This window comes from Humulus lupulus, chromosome 1, assembly GCF_963169125.1.
Source record: "Humulus lupulus chromosome 1, drHumLupu1.1, whole genome shotgun sequence".
Taxonomy (NCBI): Eukaryota; Viridiplantae; Streptophyta; class Magnoliopsida; order Rosales; family Cannabaceae; genus Humulus; species Humulus lupulus.
In genome coordinates, this window is record NC_084793.1 from 304,890,637 (window position 1) to 304,911,473 (window position 20,837).

The following is a 20,837-nucleotide window of genomic DNA, read 5'->3' on the forward strand; positions in this document are numbered from 1 at the left end:
GGCTATTATGGATGCATGTTGATTGATTATTGAGCATGACATGCATGTTTATTATGATGCATGTTGATTGGCTATTGAGTATGACATGCATGGCTATGAATGATGCATGTTGGATGTTTAAATGTAAACATTGTTAGCATAATGAATGCTTGGCAAATCTTGCCATTTGCATATGACTGTTGTTGAGGCATGCTGGATAATTAAGTGTGATGCATGTAATGCACGAGGAACATGTGATAGGGCATGCCATGAACGATGAATATGAGATTGGTCAGAGCTTGAGTCTCTGAGTTTATGCATGATCATGACTGTGCTAGAAACTGTTTAGTAAGCATGCTAAATGCCCTATTCTTGGATAATTGGCATATGATACATATTGATAGCATTGCTTACTTGTGTATGGACTGAATACAGAATCGACAAAAGTGTTAGTATCAGCTGTGAGGCTGTGACTTATTTGTCAGGCTCGGCAGTGTTACTGGACACAGGTCAGGAAGCGCTGACTTACTTGTCAGAACGGCCTTAGAGTGAATCACGCAAGCCAACAGAGATTAGATCTAATCGATTACTAGCATTGAATGACTCAAGGAGCATTAATGCCTGACCGACCCTGAGGGTCGATGAATAAACAGAGCTTGAAGGCCAGTGGCTTACCTATCAGCCACTCTCTTGCTAGAAAACAGAGCTTGAAGGCCACTGGCTTACCTATCAGCCACTCTCTTCCTAGAAAACGGAGCCTGAAGGCCAGTGGCTTACCTATCAGCGACTCTCTTGCTAGAAAACAGAGCTTGGAGGCTAGTGGCTTACTTAACAGCCACTCTCCCGCTAAAAGACAGAGCTTGGAGGCTGGTGGCTTACTTAACAGCCACTCTCCCGCTACAAAACAGAGCTTGGAGGCTGGTGGCTTACTTAACAGCCACTCTCCCGCTTGAATCATGTGATGTGCACCCATTGGTTTGAAAGCTTTATATTCAGTGTGATTATAATGATAATCATTTGATAATGTTTATGAAAAATGTTATGTTTTTTTGCTGGGCTTCGGCTCACGGGTGCTATGTGGTGCAGGTAAAGGCAAGAGGAAGCTAAACCATCCTTGAGTTGGATGGCTTAGGTGATGACGTGTACATATGCGGCTGCTCGACCGCCACGGTCGAGGTTTAAAGTGGAACTAGGGTTGAACCCTGTTTTGCCGCTTAGAACGGCCTGTTGTAAATATTTTCTGTAATAAACTCTGAATTGTATTTTCGGGATCCCAATGTATATGTTAAATGTTCTAGTGAAACGTTATATCTTAACCAAAGTGTTTAATCCCTAAACTGCTAATCATACTTAGATCACGATTTTGGCCAAATGTCTCGATTAGCGAGTTTAGCACTATTTACAAGGCACACCGTAATAGTCCCAGGAGTTGGGGCGTTACAGCTGGCCAACCCGGTCTTGGTGCCGAAACCCAACGGGACCTGGAGAACTTGCATCGACTTCACAGACCTCAACAAAGCGTGCTCGAAGGACTGTTTCCCGCTCCCCCGAATAGACCAAATGGTGGACGCTACGTCCGGTTATGAGATCTTAAGTTTCATGGACGCCTACTCGGGCTACAACCAGATCTCCATGCACGTGGCGTATCAGGAGCACACCAGTTTCCAAACCGACAAGGGCATCTATTGCTACATAGTCATGCCTTTCGGACTCAAAAATGTCGGAGCAACTTACCAGAGGCTCGTCAATCGAATGTTTCGGGCCCAGCTGGGGCGAAACATGGAAGTGTACATTGACGATATGCTGGTCAAGTCCAAGACGTCGGGGGACCATTCGGAGGATTTGGCGGAGGCTTTTGCGGTTATCCGGAAGTACGGGATGAAGCTGAACCCTAAAAAGTGCACTTTCGGCGTAGCTTCCGGGAAGTTCCTGGGCTTCATAGTGAGCTTCTGAGGAATCGAAGCCAACCCAGAGAAGATCAAGGCACTGATTGACATGGCCTCTCCCCGGAAGCACAAGGACGTTCAAAGCCTGACGGGGCGAGTGGCCGCCCTGAGCCGTTTCGTTTCCAAGGCCACAGACAAGTGCGTCCCCTTTTTCAACATCCTTCGGGGAAGCCAGCGGTTCGAGTGGTCACCCGAGTGCGAAGAAGCCTTCCAGAAGCTGAAAGAACACTTGGCCAAGGCCCCCATCCTGGCGAAGCCAGTCGAAGGAGAGCCTTTGTACCTATACCTGGCCGTGACCGAGCATGCCATCAGCGCCGCGCTGGTACGAGAAGAGGAAATGACACAACTCCCGGTATACTACGTGAGCAAGCGGTTACTAGACAGCGAATCTAGGTACCCGCTGATCGAAAAGCTGACTTTCTGCCTACAGATGGCATCCCGGAAGCTTCGACCCTACTTCCAGGCTCACGCCATAAAAGTCTTAACCAACCATCCCCTGCGGCAGGTGTTGCAGAAACCTGAGTCGTCGGGAAGACTCCTGAAATGGGCAATGGAGCTGAGCCAGTTTGATATATCCTACGTGCCCCGGGTGTCCATTAAGGGACAGGCCCTGGCCGATTTTATCGTCGAATGTTCCGGGTTCCCCCCAGAAGAGAGTATCCCCGCATCTTCCGCGGCGCCCGTTTGGAAAATCTTCCTGGACGGAGCCTCGAACGAGAACGGGGCCGGCGCCGGGATCATCTTGGTGTCACCACAGGGGCACCAGCTACAAAATGCCCTCCGTTTCCAGTTCAAAGCCTCGAACAACGAGGCGGAGCATGAAGCTGTCCTAGCCGGCCTGCGTCTGGCCCGGGAAGTAGGGGTCGCGAACCTCGAAATTTACAGTGATTCTCAGCTGGTAGTCAGACAGATTTCGGGGGAATATCAAACCAAGGGAGAACGGATGGCGGCATACGTATCTCAAACGAGGGAGATGCTCCAAACGTTCGCGGCGCATTCCATCCGCCAGATTCCCCGGGAGAAGAACGTGTTCGCGGATACGCTAGCGAAGTTGGCAACCGACGCAGAGGCCGAACTGGCCGGACTGGTTCCCGTCAACCATCTCCTCGTCCCAAGCATCAGGGCTCCCACCGTCAATACGGTCGACCACTCCACTTCCTGGATGGGGCCGTTGATCCGATACCTGTCCACTGGGGAAGTTCCGAATGATCGAGCCGCGGCCAGGAAACTCCTATACCAGGCCCACCGGTACGTCATGATGGACGGGAAACTCTATCGCCGGGGACTGTCTATGCCTTACCTCAGGTGCGTGTCCGGGACCAAACTGGGAGCCATTATGTATGAGGTCCACGAAGGCTTTTGCGGAGATCACACGGCCGGGCCCAGTCTGTCCAAGAAGATTCTGCGCCAAGGATACTTCTGGCCCACCATGAAGAAAGATTGCATAGACTACGTCCGTAAGTGCGAGCAGTGCCAGAGGTACGCGAAGATCCCTCGGGCCCCCCCGACAGAGATAACCTTGATGAACAGTCCCTGGCCATTTGCAGTGTGGGGGATCGACCTTGTGGGATCCCTCCCGACCGGGAAGGGAGGGGTAAAATATGCCATTGTGGCGGTAGACTATTTCACGAAATGGGTTGAGGCGGAGCCCATGAGCACGATCACGTCCAAGAAGGCCCTAGATTTCGTCGTCAACAACATAGTGTGTTGATATGGCCTCCCCCACAAAATCGTGTCCGACAACGGGAAGCAATTTGACAGCTTCCACTTCACGGATTTTTGCGAAAGACACGGTATAGTGAAGAGTTTCTCGGCAGTCGCCAGACCGCAAGCGAACGGGCAGGCCGAAGCCGTGAACAAAATCCTAAAAGGGACGCTAAAGAAAAAGCTCCAGGTCTGTAAGAGCAAATGGCCCGAGGAACTCCCACGCGTATTGTGGGCCTACCGGACGACCGAAAGGACGTCAACCGGGCACACCCCCTACTCAATGGTTTATGGATGCGAAGCCGTCATCCCAATTGAAGCGACCGTCCCATCCCATCGACGCGACATGTACGATCCTGCCCAGAACCACGCCTTGCTCCAGGAATCGCTGGATCTTATCGAGGAGATCTGGGAGGAGTCGCAAGTGCAGTTGAAGATGTACCAGGGCAAGATCGCGCGGCATTTCAACTCCAAAGTCAAGAACCGCAAGTTCAAAATCGGCGATCTAGTCCTGCGGAGGGTCTTCCCTGCCACTCAGGATCCAGGAGTAGGGGTTCTGGGCCCTAATTGGGAAGGGTCGTATGAGATCCAGCACGAGGTCTGCCTCGGAACGTACCGCTTGAAGCGACTCGATGGTTCCGAGGTTCCGCGAGCCTGGAATGTGGAGCATCTCCGCAAATACTACCAGTAGTCCTAGGACTTGTCCCAGTTTAGTATTTACGTTGTAAGCAATGTACGCCTCAGGGCTAATTCCCTAATGAACAATGAAAACGACGTGTGTGAAACGTCGTAAAGGACTATCGTCACCAAAGAAATGTACGCCTCAGGGCGAATTCCTTTCGAATTTCTTTCCCAAGTGACCCTAGACCCGTCTCCGCTCACTTGCGGGGGCTATCATCCCAGGCACATTCGAAAAAGAGGACCGAGCCGAAGGCCGGTCCCACCCCGGACGAACGATGTCCGGGGGTATATAATAAAAGGGACCAAGCCCAAGGCTCATCCCGCCCCAGACGAAACGATGTCCGGGGATATTAACAAAGGGGACCAAGCCCAAGGCTCGTCCTGCCCCAGACGAAACAACATCCGGGGATATTAAAAAAGAGGACCGAGCCCAAGGCCGGTCCCACCCCGGACGAACGATGTCCGGGGGTATATAATAAAAGGGACCAAGCCCAAGGCTCGTCCCACCCCGGACGAACGATGTCCGGGGGTATATAATAAAAGGGACCAAGCCCAAGGCTCGTCCCGCCCTGGACGAAACAACGTCCGGGGATATTAAAAAAGAGGACCGAGCCCAAGGCTGGTCCCACCCCGGACGAACGATGTCCGGGGGTATATAATAAAAGTTACCAAGCCCAAGGCTCGTCCCACCCCGAACGAACGATGTCCGGGGGTATATAATAAAAGGGACCAAGCCCAAGGCTCGTCCCTCCCCGGACGAAACAACGTCCGGGGATATTAAAAAAGAGGACCGAGCCCAAGGCCGGTCCCACCCCGGACGAACGATGTCCGGGGGTATATAATAAAAGGGACCAAGCCCAAGGCTCGTCCCGCCCCGGATGAAACAACGTCCGAGGATATTAAAAAAGAGGATCGAGCCCAAGGCCGGTCCCACCCCGGACGAACGATGTCCGCGGATATATAATAAAAGGGACCAAGCCCAAGGCTCATCCCGCCCCGGACGAAACGACGTCCGGGGATATTAACAAAGGAGACCAATCCCAAGGCTCGTCCCGCCCTGGACGAACGAGGTCCACACCAAGGCTAGAAACTTGGAAAATTTAGTTGGGCTTGGCCCCGGCCGTTGGAACCAGGACTAGAACCCCCTGCAATCAGTTAGTCGCGGCAACAAATCGAAATCTCCACTGAACAATGGAAGGAATTTTTCTTAAAAGACAAAATAAAATAGCAAGGTTTTAAGTTTAATTACAAGCCAAAAACAGCAACAAAAGTACAAGGCCAAGGCACGGGCCTACAACGCATCCGCCCGGAGGTCCGCATCCTCCCTCTCCTTGGCCTCGTATTCGGCACGCTTCGATTGCGGGTCAGGGAAGACGAGGAGGTTCTTGTTCTTATCCTTGCACCAGGCCATATAGATGGCCTCGTCAAAGGTAACATCCACCAAGTTATCGGCCTCCTCCTTCTCCTGGCGGGTCATCTCATGCGCCGCCTTCTCCTGAAGCAGGGAGTCGCCCAATTCGCAGACTCGGGCTTTCAGGGCCCGGATCTCCTCCTTGTCCAGGGCGGACTGTGCCGCGGCCGTCTCCAAGAGCGTCGCCCTTTCATCAGCGACTCTTGTCTTCTGGGATAGCTCCTCTTCCATCCCAGCCTTGGCGCGACCAATCTCCTCGCGCTCCGCCTTTAGCTGGGCCACTTCTTCCCGGAGATGGGCCGTTTCCCGGCTCAAGGTCTCCTTGACGGCCTCCCTCTGGTTCGCGGCCGCCTCCAGCTCCAGCTTGGCCGTCTCCATCTTTATGGCAAGCTCAGCTACTAGGTCGGCACTCCTTTGGGACAGTAAGTCAACCTGGAACAAAGAAAAGTTAGAAAATAAAACCAACAAATGACGGAAGGAATATAAGTGAAGCAAACAGTACCGCGGTGGCCTGGTGGTGGAGAGCCTGAGAGATGAACAACACGTCCGGGTTAGCTATCGTGGCGTACCTCTTCAGCTGAAGGTTGGACATAGAGCTCCCAACCTGATCCAGCAAGTCAGCGCCCTTGGGGGCGATGTCTTGGCCCAGCTTGGGGCGGAAGCCCGCCTCGGCGGCTAGCCGGTCCACGATCGGCTGGGGAGCGCTGAACTCGGCAGGACGGTCCTAGAACTCGACCTGGCGACGGATTGTCAGAGCCTTGTAAGCGTCGTCCCTCCAGCACCGGCCATTTTCCCAAGTCCGGTTGATCAGCCGGGACTGTTCGTCCCGCAGGCCAATCTCCCCCTCCTCGAGAAGAGTTGGGCGGAGGGGAAGGACTGGCGGAGCAGGGATCTCCTTCGTGGTTAGCCGACTCTCCCCATGCGACTCCTCAGCTGTTTTCGACAGTGTTGTTCGGGGCCTCTTCCCGCGTTCGCCTTCCCGGGCGTCGTCTTCCGGGCCCCTCTTTCTTGAGCTCCGGCTTACGGCGTCGCCCGCCTCCAAGTCAATCACCGGGGGCCGGTCCGAAGGGACGTCTGCGGCCGGCTCCACGGCCTGGAAGGGGACCACTGCCAGAGCCTCGCCGGGACAGGGTACTGGCCCGGGCATTTCACTGGTGGGGAGGGTCTCCGGGTCGGCCACGACGTTTGATCTCCTGGCCGACCTTTCCTTGATGAGCCTCCTCATCTCGCTGGCCGGGTTAGACATATCAGAATCCTCTGTAAAAGTACAGGAGAAAGGAGTTAGTATAATAAGCCAGACAGGAAAACAAAGCAGTAAAAAAGAATAGCCCGGGACGAACCCTCATCTAAGCCCCGGGCGAGACTCAATTCCCTTAAAGCGAATGAGTGTATCCGGTCTCCTACGTCATCCGGGGTTAGAAACCCCCCATACTGAAGGAACCCAGACAGGAACATTAGGGGTCCCTGATCCTACAGGGACGGGAGATGAAGGCCTCATCTCCCCATCAGCCCCAAACGCGGGGTCCGGCGGCTCTAGCCTATCCCTAGCTAAGTCCCCGACTTGGGGAGCATAAGTTAAGATTAAAGGGGAGTTACCTCGCCCCGATACACTATCCCCGGGAGTCCCGACGTTGGTAGGGCATCTTCGAAAAGCTCCTCCAGCTCTTCCGAGTTGGCCTCTTCCGCCGGAAGTTGATTCTTCTTACGCTGGGCCGCCGTGGCCCGCACCGCTCTCACCACCTCGGTGATGTGGTCGAGGGCCAACTGCTCCCGGACCTCGTTATCCTTCTCGCACAGGATGCCCCGGAAACTCGGGACGACGATGGTCTGAGTGGCCGCCAGCAACCCTATCAGCCGGAGGTTTTTATCATTGACGTAGCCCCCAACGTCCAGCTCCTCCGCGGTCAGCTTGGCATAGAACCTCCTCCTTTCCAGGAGAAACTTGGTAAGGGGGGTTTGAATGAAGGGACCTGCGACCCGGAAGATACGATAAGAGGTGGAAGCAAAAGATGAGTAAAAGAGAGGGTCCGGGGGAGTACTTACCCACTCGCTGGAAGTCTAGCAGCAACGTGGGGTTCTTGTCAATAAGGAACCCGAATTTCATGAACCAATAATGCCTGACATCCGGAGGGTGCTTCCAGGTGCTCGTAGGAGCAGGGTAGCCACTCCGCGGCTGCAGCCTGTAAAAGCCGTCCAAGCTCTTGTTTTTAACGCTGACTTGTGGCACCAACTTGTAGAAGTACAAGACTTCCGCCGGAGTGGGCTCCGCGATCTTCTTCGCGACACAAAACACCTTCCACCCAGCGAGCAGACGGTACGCTTGCGGCAGCAGTTGGAAAGGTGCGATCCCCACGTATGTCAGGAACCGCACGAAGTAGTCATGAAGTGGGAGTGTGGCTCCCGCGCTAATATGTCCGGCGCTCCAAGCCCCGAATCCATCCACGGACGTATGCGCCCGTTCCTCTAGCCTAGCCATGCGATTGTGGAAGAGGCCCGGAGTCGATTCGATGCCCAGCTTCGCCTCCAAGAGCAGCATCATCCGGTAGTTCCGGAACGAGTTGGCCGTTACGTCCATTTCCCACCTGTTGCCTGTGGGCGTCTTGGATCCGGGAGCAACTACAGGGGCCCTATTGACCTCTTCTTCTGAATGGAGTGTAACGCCCGTGGCCATGATTGATTATCTGGGAACAGAGAAAGAAAGACCAAGCAGTCAGTACCTAAACCCAAAGAAGTCGGTCGAGGTACAGGGAGTCTCCTAAGGACTGCTTGGAGTCCCGTCGGACCAGGCCCGGGACCCCGAAAAGCCCCAGGACCCTGATCGGGAGGGGAGGCTGCTAAGGTCCACCCCTTGTCCGGGAAGCACTCGAACCAGGCCGCCTCTGTAATGCCCCAGATTTCCTATTATGGTTAATGGCTGGGTTAGTAGGCCGGGAGGGCCATAACTGTTTAATTATGCCATTAGATGTGTTTACGCATGTTTATGAAAATTATATTATTATATGATGTTAAATGCATGCTTGTGAGTCCACATTTGTTTACATGGGTATTATGGTAATTTGGCCCGTTGAGGGTATAATTGTATATTTGTATGTGCGATAATGATATATTGTGAGACCACATTATAATGTGGATTGGTTCGAGTATTCCGACATGAGACGATCGTTAAACGTGATTATTGGTTTGGTCATAACAGGTTTGAGCTCGGGGCTCGGGGTGAGTCTCGGGGTGATATTAAAGGTTATAGCGTTATCGGGGATTTTAGGGTAACGGGTTATGAAATATTGGTGTTTGAGGATATTGAGATTAGCGGGAATTGGGAAGCGTTAATTATAATTAACGGGTTAAGCTAGAAGTACCAATTTTACCCCTAGAGTAGTTTGAAAGGCTTTAGATGTCACAAGGGCATTTTGGTCTTTTAGGGGAGGATATATACAAGGTTTAGTGGCTGAAGGCTGTGTAATAAAACAGTGTAAAAACAGAGTTTTGCCTCCTCCTTTCCCGTACATCACCCTCTTCATTACTCCTTTGAGGTTTTGAGCTCTAGGAGTGGGATCAAGCTAAGGAAATTGAAGGCAAGGTTGGAGCACTTGTTTTAGCTGGTGTGGGAGGTTTAAAGCTAGTTCCAAGGTGAGTTTTTACTATATATTTTAGCTGGTGCTCTGTTTTATCTTTGGTATTTAGTTCATGGTTTTTGATGTGGGAAGTAAGGATTAAAGGGAGTTCTTGGTGTTAGATGATTGGGTTTTGGTGAGGAGGTGTTATAGGTAAGGTTTGGGGGTTCAATTACATGTTTGGAGAAGGTTTTAAGATGATTCGAGGGACTGGTTTGAAGGGAAACACGCAGGGTTAAATTCTGGCTCGTGTGTGGCCGACTTGCCATTCTGGGCTGGGCGCCGCGGCGCAGCAGGGGAGCGCCGCGGCCCTTGGCGTTTGGCAGGCAGGGAGCCTCTCTGTTTGGAGGCGCGCCGCGGCACAAAAGCAGGGAGGGCCGCGGCCCTTTGAGCCAATTTTGCTAAAATAAGGTTCTTAGCTTGGGGATTCAAACCATAGGCCTCGGGGTTGGACCTAGTACCCGGTTGGGTAGTATTTGATGTCTCGGGGGCTGGGTTTTGGTTTGGGAACCCTTGGTTATCATTTTTATTGATGAATCCTATATTTTGGTTATGACCAGGTGACCGTCAAGGAATTTAAAGGTTGATCGTTCTCAGGGGTCGTTCATATTATAATACTCACTCGAACCAGAGGTAAGAAAACGGTGTTTTAGTACAGTTGCACCCTGTATAGATATATGGCATGCATGGTTTGATATTTGAGGCATGCTGGTTGATATATGTGGACATGGATTGCATATTAAGTGCTAGTGAACGCTGATTATCTGCTTAAGACACTGACTAGTCAGGGACCGACTCTAAAGTCGAGAATCATGCATTGAATGGCTCTATAGCATTAATGTCTGACCGACCCTAGGGTCGAGAAACTTATAAGCGCTTGCCTGGTCTACGACCAGATGATTATTGCCAAGGTATATGACCCCGGTGACCGTTTGTCACAAGGCTAAGGGACGTTGTCCATAGCTTCGACTCTAGAGTCGTGAGGAAGGTTATGTTGGTGACTAATCACCTTGCACCTGTCCTAAACAAACTTATAAATGAAAAACTTATCGATTAAGCCCTGGTGACCCTATCGTCACATGGCTAGAGGGAGTGATGCTCATTATTGTGACTTTTGGCTATTGTCACCTATTCGTTGGACTGATAGTCCGGAAGGAATAACTGTGATTATTGTTGATATTATATCATGCTATATTGTGTTTTCTTGCTGGACCTCGGCTCATGGGTGCTATGTGGTGCAGGTAAAGGAAAGGAAAAACTTTGCCAGCCTTGAGTGGAGAGCTTGGGCGATGTAATGTACATACAGGGCCGCTTGACCGCCACGGTCAAGGAGTTCTCAGAGGGACTAGGGGTTTACCCTATTTTTGCCGCTTAGGCCGGCGGAGTTTGTATATTTGAAACTGTAGCAACTCTTTTGTAACTTGAACTACTTGTAAACATTTTAAAAGGCTCATGAGCAGTTTATTTACTTAATAAAATGTACCCTTTCCTTTTTATTGGTTTTTCACCTTAACCTGTTAATGGTACCTAGATCACGTTTTTAACCAAAGGACTCGGGTAGCGGGTCAAATTTCCGGTTCACCGTTCACCGTAACTGTTCTGGGGTAACCAGGGCGTTACAACTTGGTATCAGAGCAATGCCAAGGTTAGGGTTCCTGTAGACTGGCTGGGTATGTACACACATCACCGAAGACAAGCTCGACTCACGGTTTGGTAACTATTTACGTGGTTACATGAATAATTGTTTAAACGTGATATACATGTGTTACTTGCGTGCATGAGATATTATGCTGAGCCTGTGCCCTGAAATATCATATCTTCAGCAAATGTGTATTGATTAGTACTGAGATTGCTGGCGCCTGCTTATTAGTATGGTTGTTTATGAGTTATTAAGTGATACATGCTGAGTGCTGAATGCCATGAACATGTATCTGATTGTGAATATTGAATGACTGTGGAATGTGACTATTATCTGTTTGTTCTTGGACCGTAAGGCGGCAAGAGGTTTAGTTATTACTACCTGACTGGCCGTATTGATTATTGTTTCAGTAAGGTATCAGTGACAGAATGAACCCAGAACAGACAGGCACCTCAGCTGGCCAGAATGGTCAGGGTCAGAATAATGACAGTAGTCAGGGTCAAGTGAATGACCAATCTCAGGTTCCACAGCCAGCACCTGCAAACTGGCAGCAGATGTTTAATGATTTGCAGGCTTTAGTAGTAAAACAGGGAGAGGAGCTTCGTCTCCTAAGGCAGCAGCAAGTGCCTGTGGTGGCCAGTGTTGCAGACGCACCTTCTGTGTCGGTGCCAGTTATTGGGCCACTGCCTGGGGTTGAAAACAGATTGGAACCTCTTTATGAGCGGTTCAGGAAACAGCAACCTCCTGTGTTTGAAGGCAATGCTGATCCCACCAAAGCTGAGCAATGGATGAGCATGCTTACCACTATGCTTGACTTTATGAGGGTAGTTGGTAATGAGAGGGTGGCCTGTGCTGCCTATATGTTTCGGGAAGATGCCCAAATTTGGTGGGAAGTGGTTGGTCAGACCAAGGATGTTAATCTCCTGAGCTGGGAGGAATTTCAGACCTTGTTCAATGAAAAGTACTACAATGACGCCATTAGAGCGGCGAAGGCTGATGAATTCATGAGGCTACTTCAGGGAAACTTATCAGTGACCGAGTATGCCTTAAGGTTTGACCGTTTGGCTAAGTTTGCCAAGGAGCTGGTGACCACTGATGGGACCAGGAGAGAGCGTTTCCTACAGGGGCTACAGCCTAGGTTAGCCCGAGATGTGCGCATCACCACTGTGGCAGGAGTCACTACTTATGCACAGGCGGTGGAGAAGGCACTTACAGCTGAAACTGCAGAGATTAAGATCTGGCGTGAGAATGCAGCCAGAAGAGATTTCAGGAGGCCAGGTCCTCCATTTATGGGTTCTGGTAGGGGTGTTGGCCCCAGTGATCAGAAGAGGAAGGTTCCTGACACCTTCCCAGTTCCAGGTCCTGACAGGAGACCTCGTGGTGTTACAATAGGTCGTCCTGGGGGCAGTGAAGCCTGGAAGTCCTATCCCGAGTGTCCTAGATGCAAGAGGCATCACTTGGGAGAGTGTAAAGCAAGGGCCTGCTTATCTTGTGGAGCAGTGGGTCATCTGAAAAAGGATTGCCCTAAGGCAAGAAAGGAAGAGCCTAGGAAGGCAGACAGCTCGGCCCCAGCGCGAGTGTTTGCATTGACTCAGGCAGAAGCTGAGGCTTCGCCCTCAGTTGTTACAGGTCAGCTTCTTAGTGCAGGAACTGTTTATAATGTATCGATTGACTCAGGTGCTACGCATTCCTTTGTTGCTAGTAGCGTTATTGATAGATTGTGTAGACCTTGTGATTTTCATGCTGTGGGGTTTGGTACTTTGTTACCCACTGGGGAGCTGGTTGTATCCAGGAGGTGGGTCAGGTCTTTGCCAGTGATAGTGGAGGGCAGAGAGTTGTCAGTGGATCTTATAGAGTTGGTTATGAACGACTTCGATATGATACTGGGTATGGATTGGTTGGCCAAGTATGGGGCAACCATTGACTGCAGAAGGAAGATGGTCTCCTTTGAGCCTGAGGGTGAGGATCCTTTTGTATTTGTTGGTACTGTGCATGGACCCCGTATTCCTATGATTTCTGTATTGAGGGCTAGGGATTTATTGCAAGGGGGTTGCATTGGATTCTTAGCCAGTGTGGTTGATACCACTAAGGTTGTGCCAGTGAGACCAAAGGATACTAGACTTGTGTGTGAATTTCTGGATGTGTTTCCAGAGGATTTGCCAGGGTTGCCACCACACAGAGAGATTGAGTTCGTTATAGAACTGGCCCCAGGGACGGAGCCAGTGTCTAGAGCACCATACAGGATGGCCCCAGCTGAGTTGAAAGAATTAAAGGTACAGCTGCAAGAGCTGTTGGATTTGGGTTTTATCAGACCTAGCTTTTCACCTTGGGGCGCGCCAGTTCTGTTTGTGAAGAAGAAAGATGGTTCTCTGAGGATGTGCATAGATTACAGGGAACTGAATAAGTTGACAATTTAGAACCGGTATCCTTTGCCAAGGATAGATGATCTGTTTGATCAATTGCAGGGTAAGACGGTATTCTCTAAGATCGACCTTCGTTCTGGTTATCATCAGTTGAGGGTCAAGGAGGGAGACATACCGAAGACCGCTTTTCGCACTAGGTATGGGCATTATGAGTTTCTAGTTATGTCATTTGGGTTGACTAATGCCCCTGCCGCTTTCATGGATATGATGAACAGAGTGTTCAAGGATTATTTGGACCAGTTTGTGATCGTCTTTATCGATGATATTCTGGTGTATTCTCAGACTGAGTCAGAACATGAGCAACATCTGAGGTTGGTTCTGCAGAGGTTGAGAGAGCACAGATTGTTTGCAAAGTTCAAGAAATGTGAATTCTGGTTGTCTCAGGTGTCCTTCCTTGGGCACATTGTCAGTAAGGAGGGGATTAAAGTGGATCCATCAAAGATTGAAGCGGTCAGAGATTGGCCAAGGCCAAAGGATGCTTCTGAGGTTAGGAGTTTCCTTGGATTGGCAGGGTATTACAGGCGTTTTGTGGAAGGGTTCTCAAAGATTACTACTTCGATGACTGAGCTGACACGCAAAGGTCAGAAGTTTGTGTGGTCAGACAAGTGTGAGAACAGCTTCCAAGAGTTGAAACAGAGGTTGATTACAGCTCCAGTTCTGAGTCTTCCGACAGACCAGGAGAAGTTTGTGATATACTGTGATGCTTCTCATCAGGGTCTGGGCTGTGTTCTGATGCAATCAGAGAAGGTTATAGCTTATGCTTCTCGTCAGTTGAAGGAGTACGAGAAGAGGTATCCTACTCATGATCTAGAGTTGGCAGCGGTGGTTTTTGCTTTAAAGATATGGAGGCATTATCTCTATGGAGAGAAGTGTGAGATTTATACAGACCACAAGAGCCTGAAGTACTTCTTCACTCAGAAGGACTTGAACATGAGGCAAAGGCGTTGGCTAGAATTAGTGAAAGATTATGATTGTGAGATTCTGTATCACCTAGGGAAAGCCAACGTGGTAGCAGATGCTTTAAGCCGGAAGGGTCCGGGACAGATTCATGGTATCAGACTGATAGCCAGGGAATTAGCTGATGATATGACCAGAGCTGGTATAGAGTTGCTGGTGGGCCAGTTGGCCAATGTTACGCTACAGTCTACGCTGTTAGAGAGGATTAAAGAGGGTCAGTTGAGTGATCCACAGCTGATCAAGATTAGAGAGGATGTTCTGGCTGGAGCATCCAGGGATTATACAGTGTCTGATTTGGGGTTATTGAGATACAAGGGACGGATATGTGTTCCGTTAGACACTGCATTGAGGTGGGAGATTCTGGATGAATATCATACTACACCTTACTCTTTGCATCCAGGCACCACGAAGATGTACCAGGATGTAAGATCGTTGTACTGGTGGCCAGGGATGAAGAGAGATGTAGTAGAGTATGTGGCTAAGTGCTTGACATGTCAGCAGGTCAAGGCTGAGCATCAGAGGCCGGCAGGGTTATTGCAGCCTCTGGATATCCCAGAGTGGAAGTGGGAAGACATCACAATGGACTTTGTGGTGGGCTTGCTCAGGACAGTTGGTCAGCATGATTCCATTTGGGTGATAGTGGATCGTTATACCAAGTCAGCTCACTTTCTACCAGTGAGGACTACTTATACTGTTGATCAGTATGCAGATCTCTATGTGAGAGAGATCGTGCGTCTCCATGGTGCTCCTAGGTCGGTCGTGTCAGATCGGGACCCTACATTCACTTCTAAGTTCTGGAAGAGTTTACAGACAGCCATGGGTACACGACTGAAGTTCAGTACAGCTTATCATCCTCAGACAGATGGGCAATCTGAGAGGACGATCCAGATACTGGAAGACATGCTGCGAGCATGTGTGCTAGACTTTGGTGGTTCGTGGAGTAAGTATCTTCCTTTGATAGAGTTCTCCTATAATAACAGTTACCAGTCTACTATTGGTGTTGCACCTTATGAGATGCTGTATGGTAGGAAGTGTAGATCTCCCATTCATTGGGATGAGACAGGTGAAAGGAGATACTTAGGTCCTGAGGCGGTTCAGAGGACCAGTGAGGCTATTGATAAGATTAGAGCTCGGATGCTTACTTCTCAGAGCAGACAAAAGAGCTATGCAGATCCCAAACGCAGGAACGTGGAGTTTCAGGTAGGAGACTATGTCTTCCTTAGAGTCTCGCCATGGAAAGGGGTGAGAAGGTTTGGGAAGAAAGGCAAGCTGAGTCCCAGGTTTGTAGGTCCATTTGAGATCCTGGAGAGGATTGGTCAAGTGGCCTACAGGCTAGCCTTGCCTCCGGTATTGTCGGCCGTGCATAATGTATTTCATGTTTCTGCTCTTCGGAGGTATGTATCTGATGAGAGACATGTCCTGAGTTATGAGGATCTGGAGCTTGAGCCAGATCTCTCCTTTGAGGAGCAGCCTGTTCAGATACTTGATCAGAGGATAAGGTCCTCAGGAATAAGACAATACCTTTGGTTAAGGTATTGTGGAGGAACAGCAGGGTCGAGGAGGCGACCTGGGAGCTGGAGTCTGATATGCGGAGTCAGTTTCCCGAGCTGTTCAGGTAAATTTCGAGGACGAAATTTCTGTAAGGAGGGGATAGTTGTAATGCCCCAGATTTCCTATTATGGTTAATGGCTGGGTTAGTAGGCCGGGAGGGCCATAACTGTTTAATTATGCCATTAGATGTGTTTACGCATGTTTATGAAAATTATATTATTATATGATGTTAAATGCATGCTTGTGAGTCCACATTTGTTTACATGGGTATTATGGTAATTTGGCCCGTTGAGGGTATAATTGTATATTTGTATGTGCGATAATGATATATTGTGAGACCACATTATAATGTGGATTGGTTTGAGTATTCCGACATGAGACGATCGTTAAACGTGATTATCGGTTTGGTCATAACAGGTTTGAGCTCGGGGCTCGGGGTGAGTCTCGGGGTGATATTAAAGGTTATAGCGTTATCGGGGATTTTAGGGTAACGGGTTATGTTAGGCTAATTTTAGCCTATCTTTTCAAGTGTCTTTATCAGTGTCTTTCTAATGGTTCTTGTGTTTTTGGAGCGGAATTATGCTTGTTTTTGCTTGATTTCAGGTTAAGCTTATGTTTTGGGCATTTGGAGTGGATTGTGTAGAAATCAAGCATTTGGAATGGATATTGCTGAAAATTCAATTAGGGCCGCGGCGCAGGAATTGGCGCCGCGGCGCTAGTGCGTATTAGAGCCGCGGCGAGCCCCTTTCCAGAGACTCGAGATTTTGCCTTTGCCTATTAGGGCCGCGGCGCAGGAATTGGCGCCGCGGCGCTATCGGCCGTACACTTCAGAATTTTTAGGGCAATTTCGTCATTATGGGGAGAATATAGAAGGAGGTCTTCATTCTGAAAAGGGGATCGCGATTTTGGACGGAAAAACACACAAAAAGGAGAGAAAAGACAAGAGAAGACGGACTTTGGAGCAAGCGTGGGCGATCTCCGACAACTCCCCATCTAGTTTCATCCTCTTTTTCTTTGATTTTCCTATGCTATTGTTTAGTTTGATTATGGATTTGAATTTTAAGATGATGAACTAAACTCTTATTAGGGATTTGATGGATATTGACTGAAATTATCCCATGGTTAATGCTATTTGATTATTTCTTCTCGCTTGTCTATGAAATTTGTTCATATTTATGCTTAATGTATGTTTGAGATTGATCACCTCGAGCATGATTCATGATCCTAATGTGAAATCTGAAAAGTGAATATTAGGAATGCTCTAAGTGAATGAACATAGGTTTTGATGCGAAACGAAAGTATTTGCATAGCTTATGTGACTTATAGATTATTACTTAAAGCTAATTGATTGTTGTGCTATCTCAGAAATGCAATAGTTGACAATGCAATTTAGAACCTAAATGATCTGAAAAGAGTTTAGGTAATTTTATAATCTGTCATTTCAGTGAAAGAAGAAGAATAGTCAACTAGCGTTAACAATTGGGTAATCGAAGCAATTGAAATCATATCCCTATCTTCGCATCCATTGTTAAACCCTTAATTTCTTAATTGTTGATTTTGCTTATTTTGTTTCTGCATTATTATTTAAACACCAAATTTTATTGTAGCCAAATAGAAATATAGATCCAATTTTGTTAGTACTTAGCTACAATTCCCTTGGGTTCGACCTCACCTGTGTGAGTACTACTTGTATGATACGTGCACTTGCGTGTATTAAAAATATAAGCAACAAGTTTTTGGCGCCGTTGCCGAGGAATTGTTTAGTTAATATTACGTTAATTGGATTAAATTCTAATTTGGTTTTCTTTTCACTTTTTGCTAACTTGTTTGTGTCAAATTCTTCTTATCTCATCTCAGGTACCATTGGTTTATGCGACGTCAAGGACCAGCTGCAAGAGTGCCTGTTGATCCTGAGATAGAGAAGACTTGTCGGCAAAACAGAAAAAACAAAAGGTTGGAAAGAGTTGCACATAGGATTGAGCAAGAGGAAGTTATGGCCAACTACGGTAATAATGGGGGTGCCATAGAAGACCCAGCTAATGGTCAGAATCCACCCGACCGTAGCCTGAGGGATTATGTTTTGCCAACAATGACAGGGGTCCAGTCTTGTATAAGACCACCCACCGTAGATGCAAACAATTTTGAAATAAAGCCAGCCATACTTCAGATGGTTCAGTCCACAGTCCAGTTTGGGGGACTACCCACTGAAGACCCAAACATGCATCTCTCTAACTTCATGGAGCTCTGTCAGACATTTAAGATGAACGGAGTTAGTGATGATGCTATCAGACTGAGATTGTTCCCATTTTCTCTGAGGGAGCGAGCTAAGAGTTGGTTGGTATCTTTGCCACCTAACTCAATCAATACCTGGAATGATCTAGCACTGAAGTTCCTCTCCAAGTTTTTCCCTCCAGCGAAAGCAGCTAAGTTGAGAGGAGAGATCAATAATTTTTCTCAGTTGGATAATGAGTCTCTCTATGAAGCTTGGGAGAGATTCAAAGAATTGATAAGAAAGTGCCCGCATCACGGAATAGAGAAATGGATGCTAGTCCATAATTTTTATAATGGGTTGTGTGGTACTACTCGCACACTCATTGATGCAGCAGCTGGTGGTGCGTTTATGAGAAAAAGCGCCAATGAGGCATATGACTTGTTGGAAGAAATGGCCATGAATAATCAGCAGTGGCCAAGTGAAAGAAGTTCTTCAAGGAAAGTGGCCGGTATGTATGAAGTGGATGCAATTTCAAAATTGACCGCTCAAGTTGAGGCCTTGACTAAGCAATTGCAAGGCAATGTGATAACAGCTCCAGTGCAACAGGCCCAGACTTTGTGTGAAATATGTGGGGGTCCTCATGCCTATGAACAGTGTCAGTATGCTGATGTAAACAACATGCCAATGGAGCAGGCTCAGGCTATTGGGAATTGTCCTCGACAGAACAATAACAACCCTTACTCCACCTCCTTTAATCAAGGGTGGAGGAATCATCCCAATTTCTCTTGGAAGAATGATCAGCAAGGCCAATCTTCCAGCCAATAGCAGTCATTCCAACAACAGCCACAGGGGTTCTTTCAGCCAAGATTTAGACAGCAGCAACAACCTCAACCGCCCACTCATCATCAGCAGCAACAAAATTCTGGTGGAAATTCTAATTCTCAGTCAGATGTGTTAAACCAATTCATGGCTGAAACTCGGTCTTCTATTAGAAATTTGGAGACCCAAATGGGACAATTGGCTACTCTCATGGCTAATCGTGCCCAAGGTAACTTGCCTAGCACCACTGAAGTCAATCCGAAAGAGAATTGCAAGGCAATCACGTTGAGAAGTGGGAAGAATTATGAGGGACCAAGTGAGAAGCAGCCAGTTGAAGAAGTGGGTCAGGATCAACAGGCACAGGCACCGACACAAGAGGAAAAGAAGCACAGTGAGAAAAAGGCTACTGAGGGCATACCAGTAAAAGAGGCTACCCCACCAATCAGTATTGAGCATCACATAAAGATCCCCTACCCCCAAAGGCTCCGTAAGAACAACATGGACAAGCAGTTTACTAAATTCCTGGAAGTTTTCAAGAAACTGCACATCAACATTCCATTTGCGGAGGCCTTAGAGCAAATGCCGAGTTATGTCAAGTTCATGAAGGACATCTTGTCCAAGAAGAGGAAGATGGAGGATTTTGAAACTGTGGCATTGACAGAAGAGTGTAGTGCTATACTGCAAAAGAAGCTCCCTCCTAAACTGAGAGATCCTGGGAGTTTCACAATACCGTGCACTATTGGGAGAATTGAGGGAATAAATTCTCTTTGTGATTTGGGGGCCAGTATCAACCTGATGCCATTGTCAGTTTTCAAGAGATTGCAACTTGGTGAAGCAAAGCCCACAACTGTAACTTTGCAACTAGCTGATCGTTCGTTGGCACATCCAAGAGGGGTAATTGAAGATGTCCTGGTCAAAGTGGACAAGTTTATTTTTCCTGCCGATTTCATAGTTCTTGACATGGAAGAGGATAGCAATGTCCCCATTATCCTTGGGAGACCCTTCTTGGCAACAGGCCAAGCACTTATAGATGTTCAGAAGGGTGAGTTGAAGTTGAGAGTGCAAGGGGAAGAAGTTGTGTTCAATGTGCTCAAGGCCATGACCTATCCAGAAGCTAGTGACAATTGCTTTTCAGTGGATGTAATGGGTAATTTAGTGGAAGAGAGAAAACTGACAAATGATCCTCTTGAGTTGAGTTTGGTTGAAGATGAAGTTAGTGATCAAGATGGAAAGGAAGCTATGGAGTACGCAAAATGGCTTAATTCTTATGGGCCATTGAAAAGGAAATACTTTGAAGAGCTTGGGGCAGTACCAAAAAGATCATTGCCCTCAATTGAGAATCCTCCAGAGTTAGAACTGAAAGTACTTCCTGACCACCTGAGGTATGAGTTTTTGGGTGAAAATAAGACACTCCCAGTTATAGTTTCAGCTTCACTATCTGATGTGGAGACTGAAAAATTGTTGAGAATTCTGAGAGAGCACATGAAGGCCATTGGGTGGACTTTGGCAGACATCAAGGGGATCAGCCCCTCTACTGATGCACCGAATTTTAATGGAGGATGGAGTCAAACCAACCATAGACGCCCAAAGAAGACTTAATCCACCAATGAAAGAAATTGTGAGAAAAGAAGTGTTGAAGTGGTTAGATGCAGGGGTAGCTTACCCAATTTCTGACAGTGAGTGGGTGAGTCCGGTTCAGGTGGTACCTAAAAAGGGGGGAATGACGGTAGTGAAGAATGAGAAGAACGAGTTAATTCCAACAAGAACTGTTACGGGTTGGAGAATATGCATTGACTACCGCAAGCTCAACATGGCAACAAGGAAAGACCATTTTCCCCTTCCCTTTATTGATTAGATGTTAGACAGACTGGCAGGAAAGGAGTATTATTGCTTTTTGGATGGTT

The 20,837-nt window shown here is 48.3% G+C and overlaps 1 protein-coding gene and 1 non-coding gene across 2 annotated transcripts; one reads left to right on the plus strand and one right to left on the minus strand.

Annotated features, from left to right (window-relative positions):
* Positions 1-18,327: 18,327 nt before the first annotated feature.
* Positions 18,328-18,434, minus strand: LOC133813589 (small nucleolar RNA R71). The gene has a single exon (XR_009884599.1). It is a non-coding gene; the product is annotated as a small nucleolar RNA R71 (small nucleolar RNA).
* Positions 18,435-19,080: 646 nt separating this feature from the next.
* Positions 19,081-20,532, plus strand: LOC133780684 (uncharacterized). The gene has a single exon (XM_062220266.1). It carries the CDS (start codon positions 19,081-19,083, stop codon positions 20,530-20,532), a length of 1,452 nt encoding a protein of 483 aa, XP_062076250.1.
* The last annotated feature ends 305 nt before the right edge of the window (positions 20,533-20,837 follow it).

Excerpts from the sequence above, each read along its gene's own strand:
- LOC133780684 (XM_062220266.1), top strand. The coding sequence starts at position 19,081 with ATGGCTGAAACTCGGTCTTCTATTAGAAATTTGGAGACCCAAATGGGA.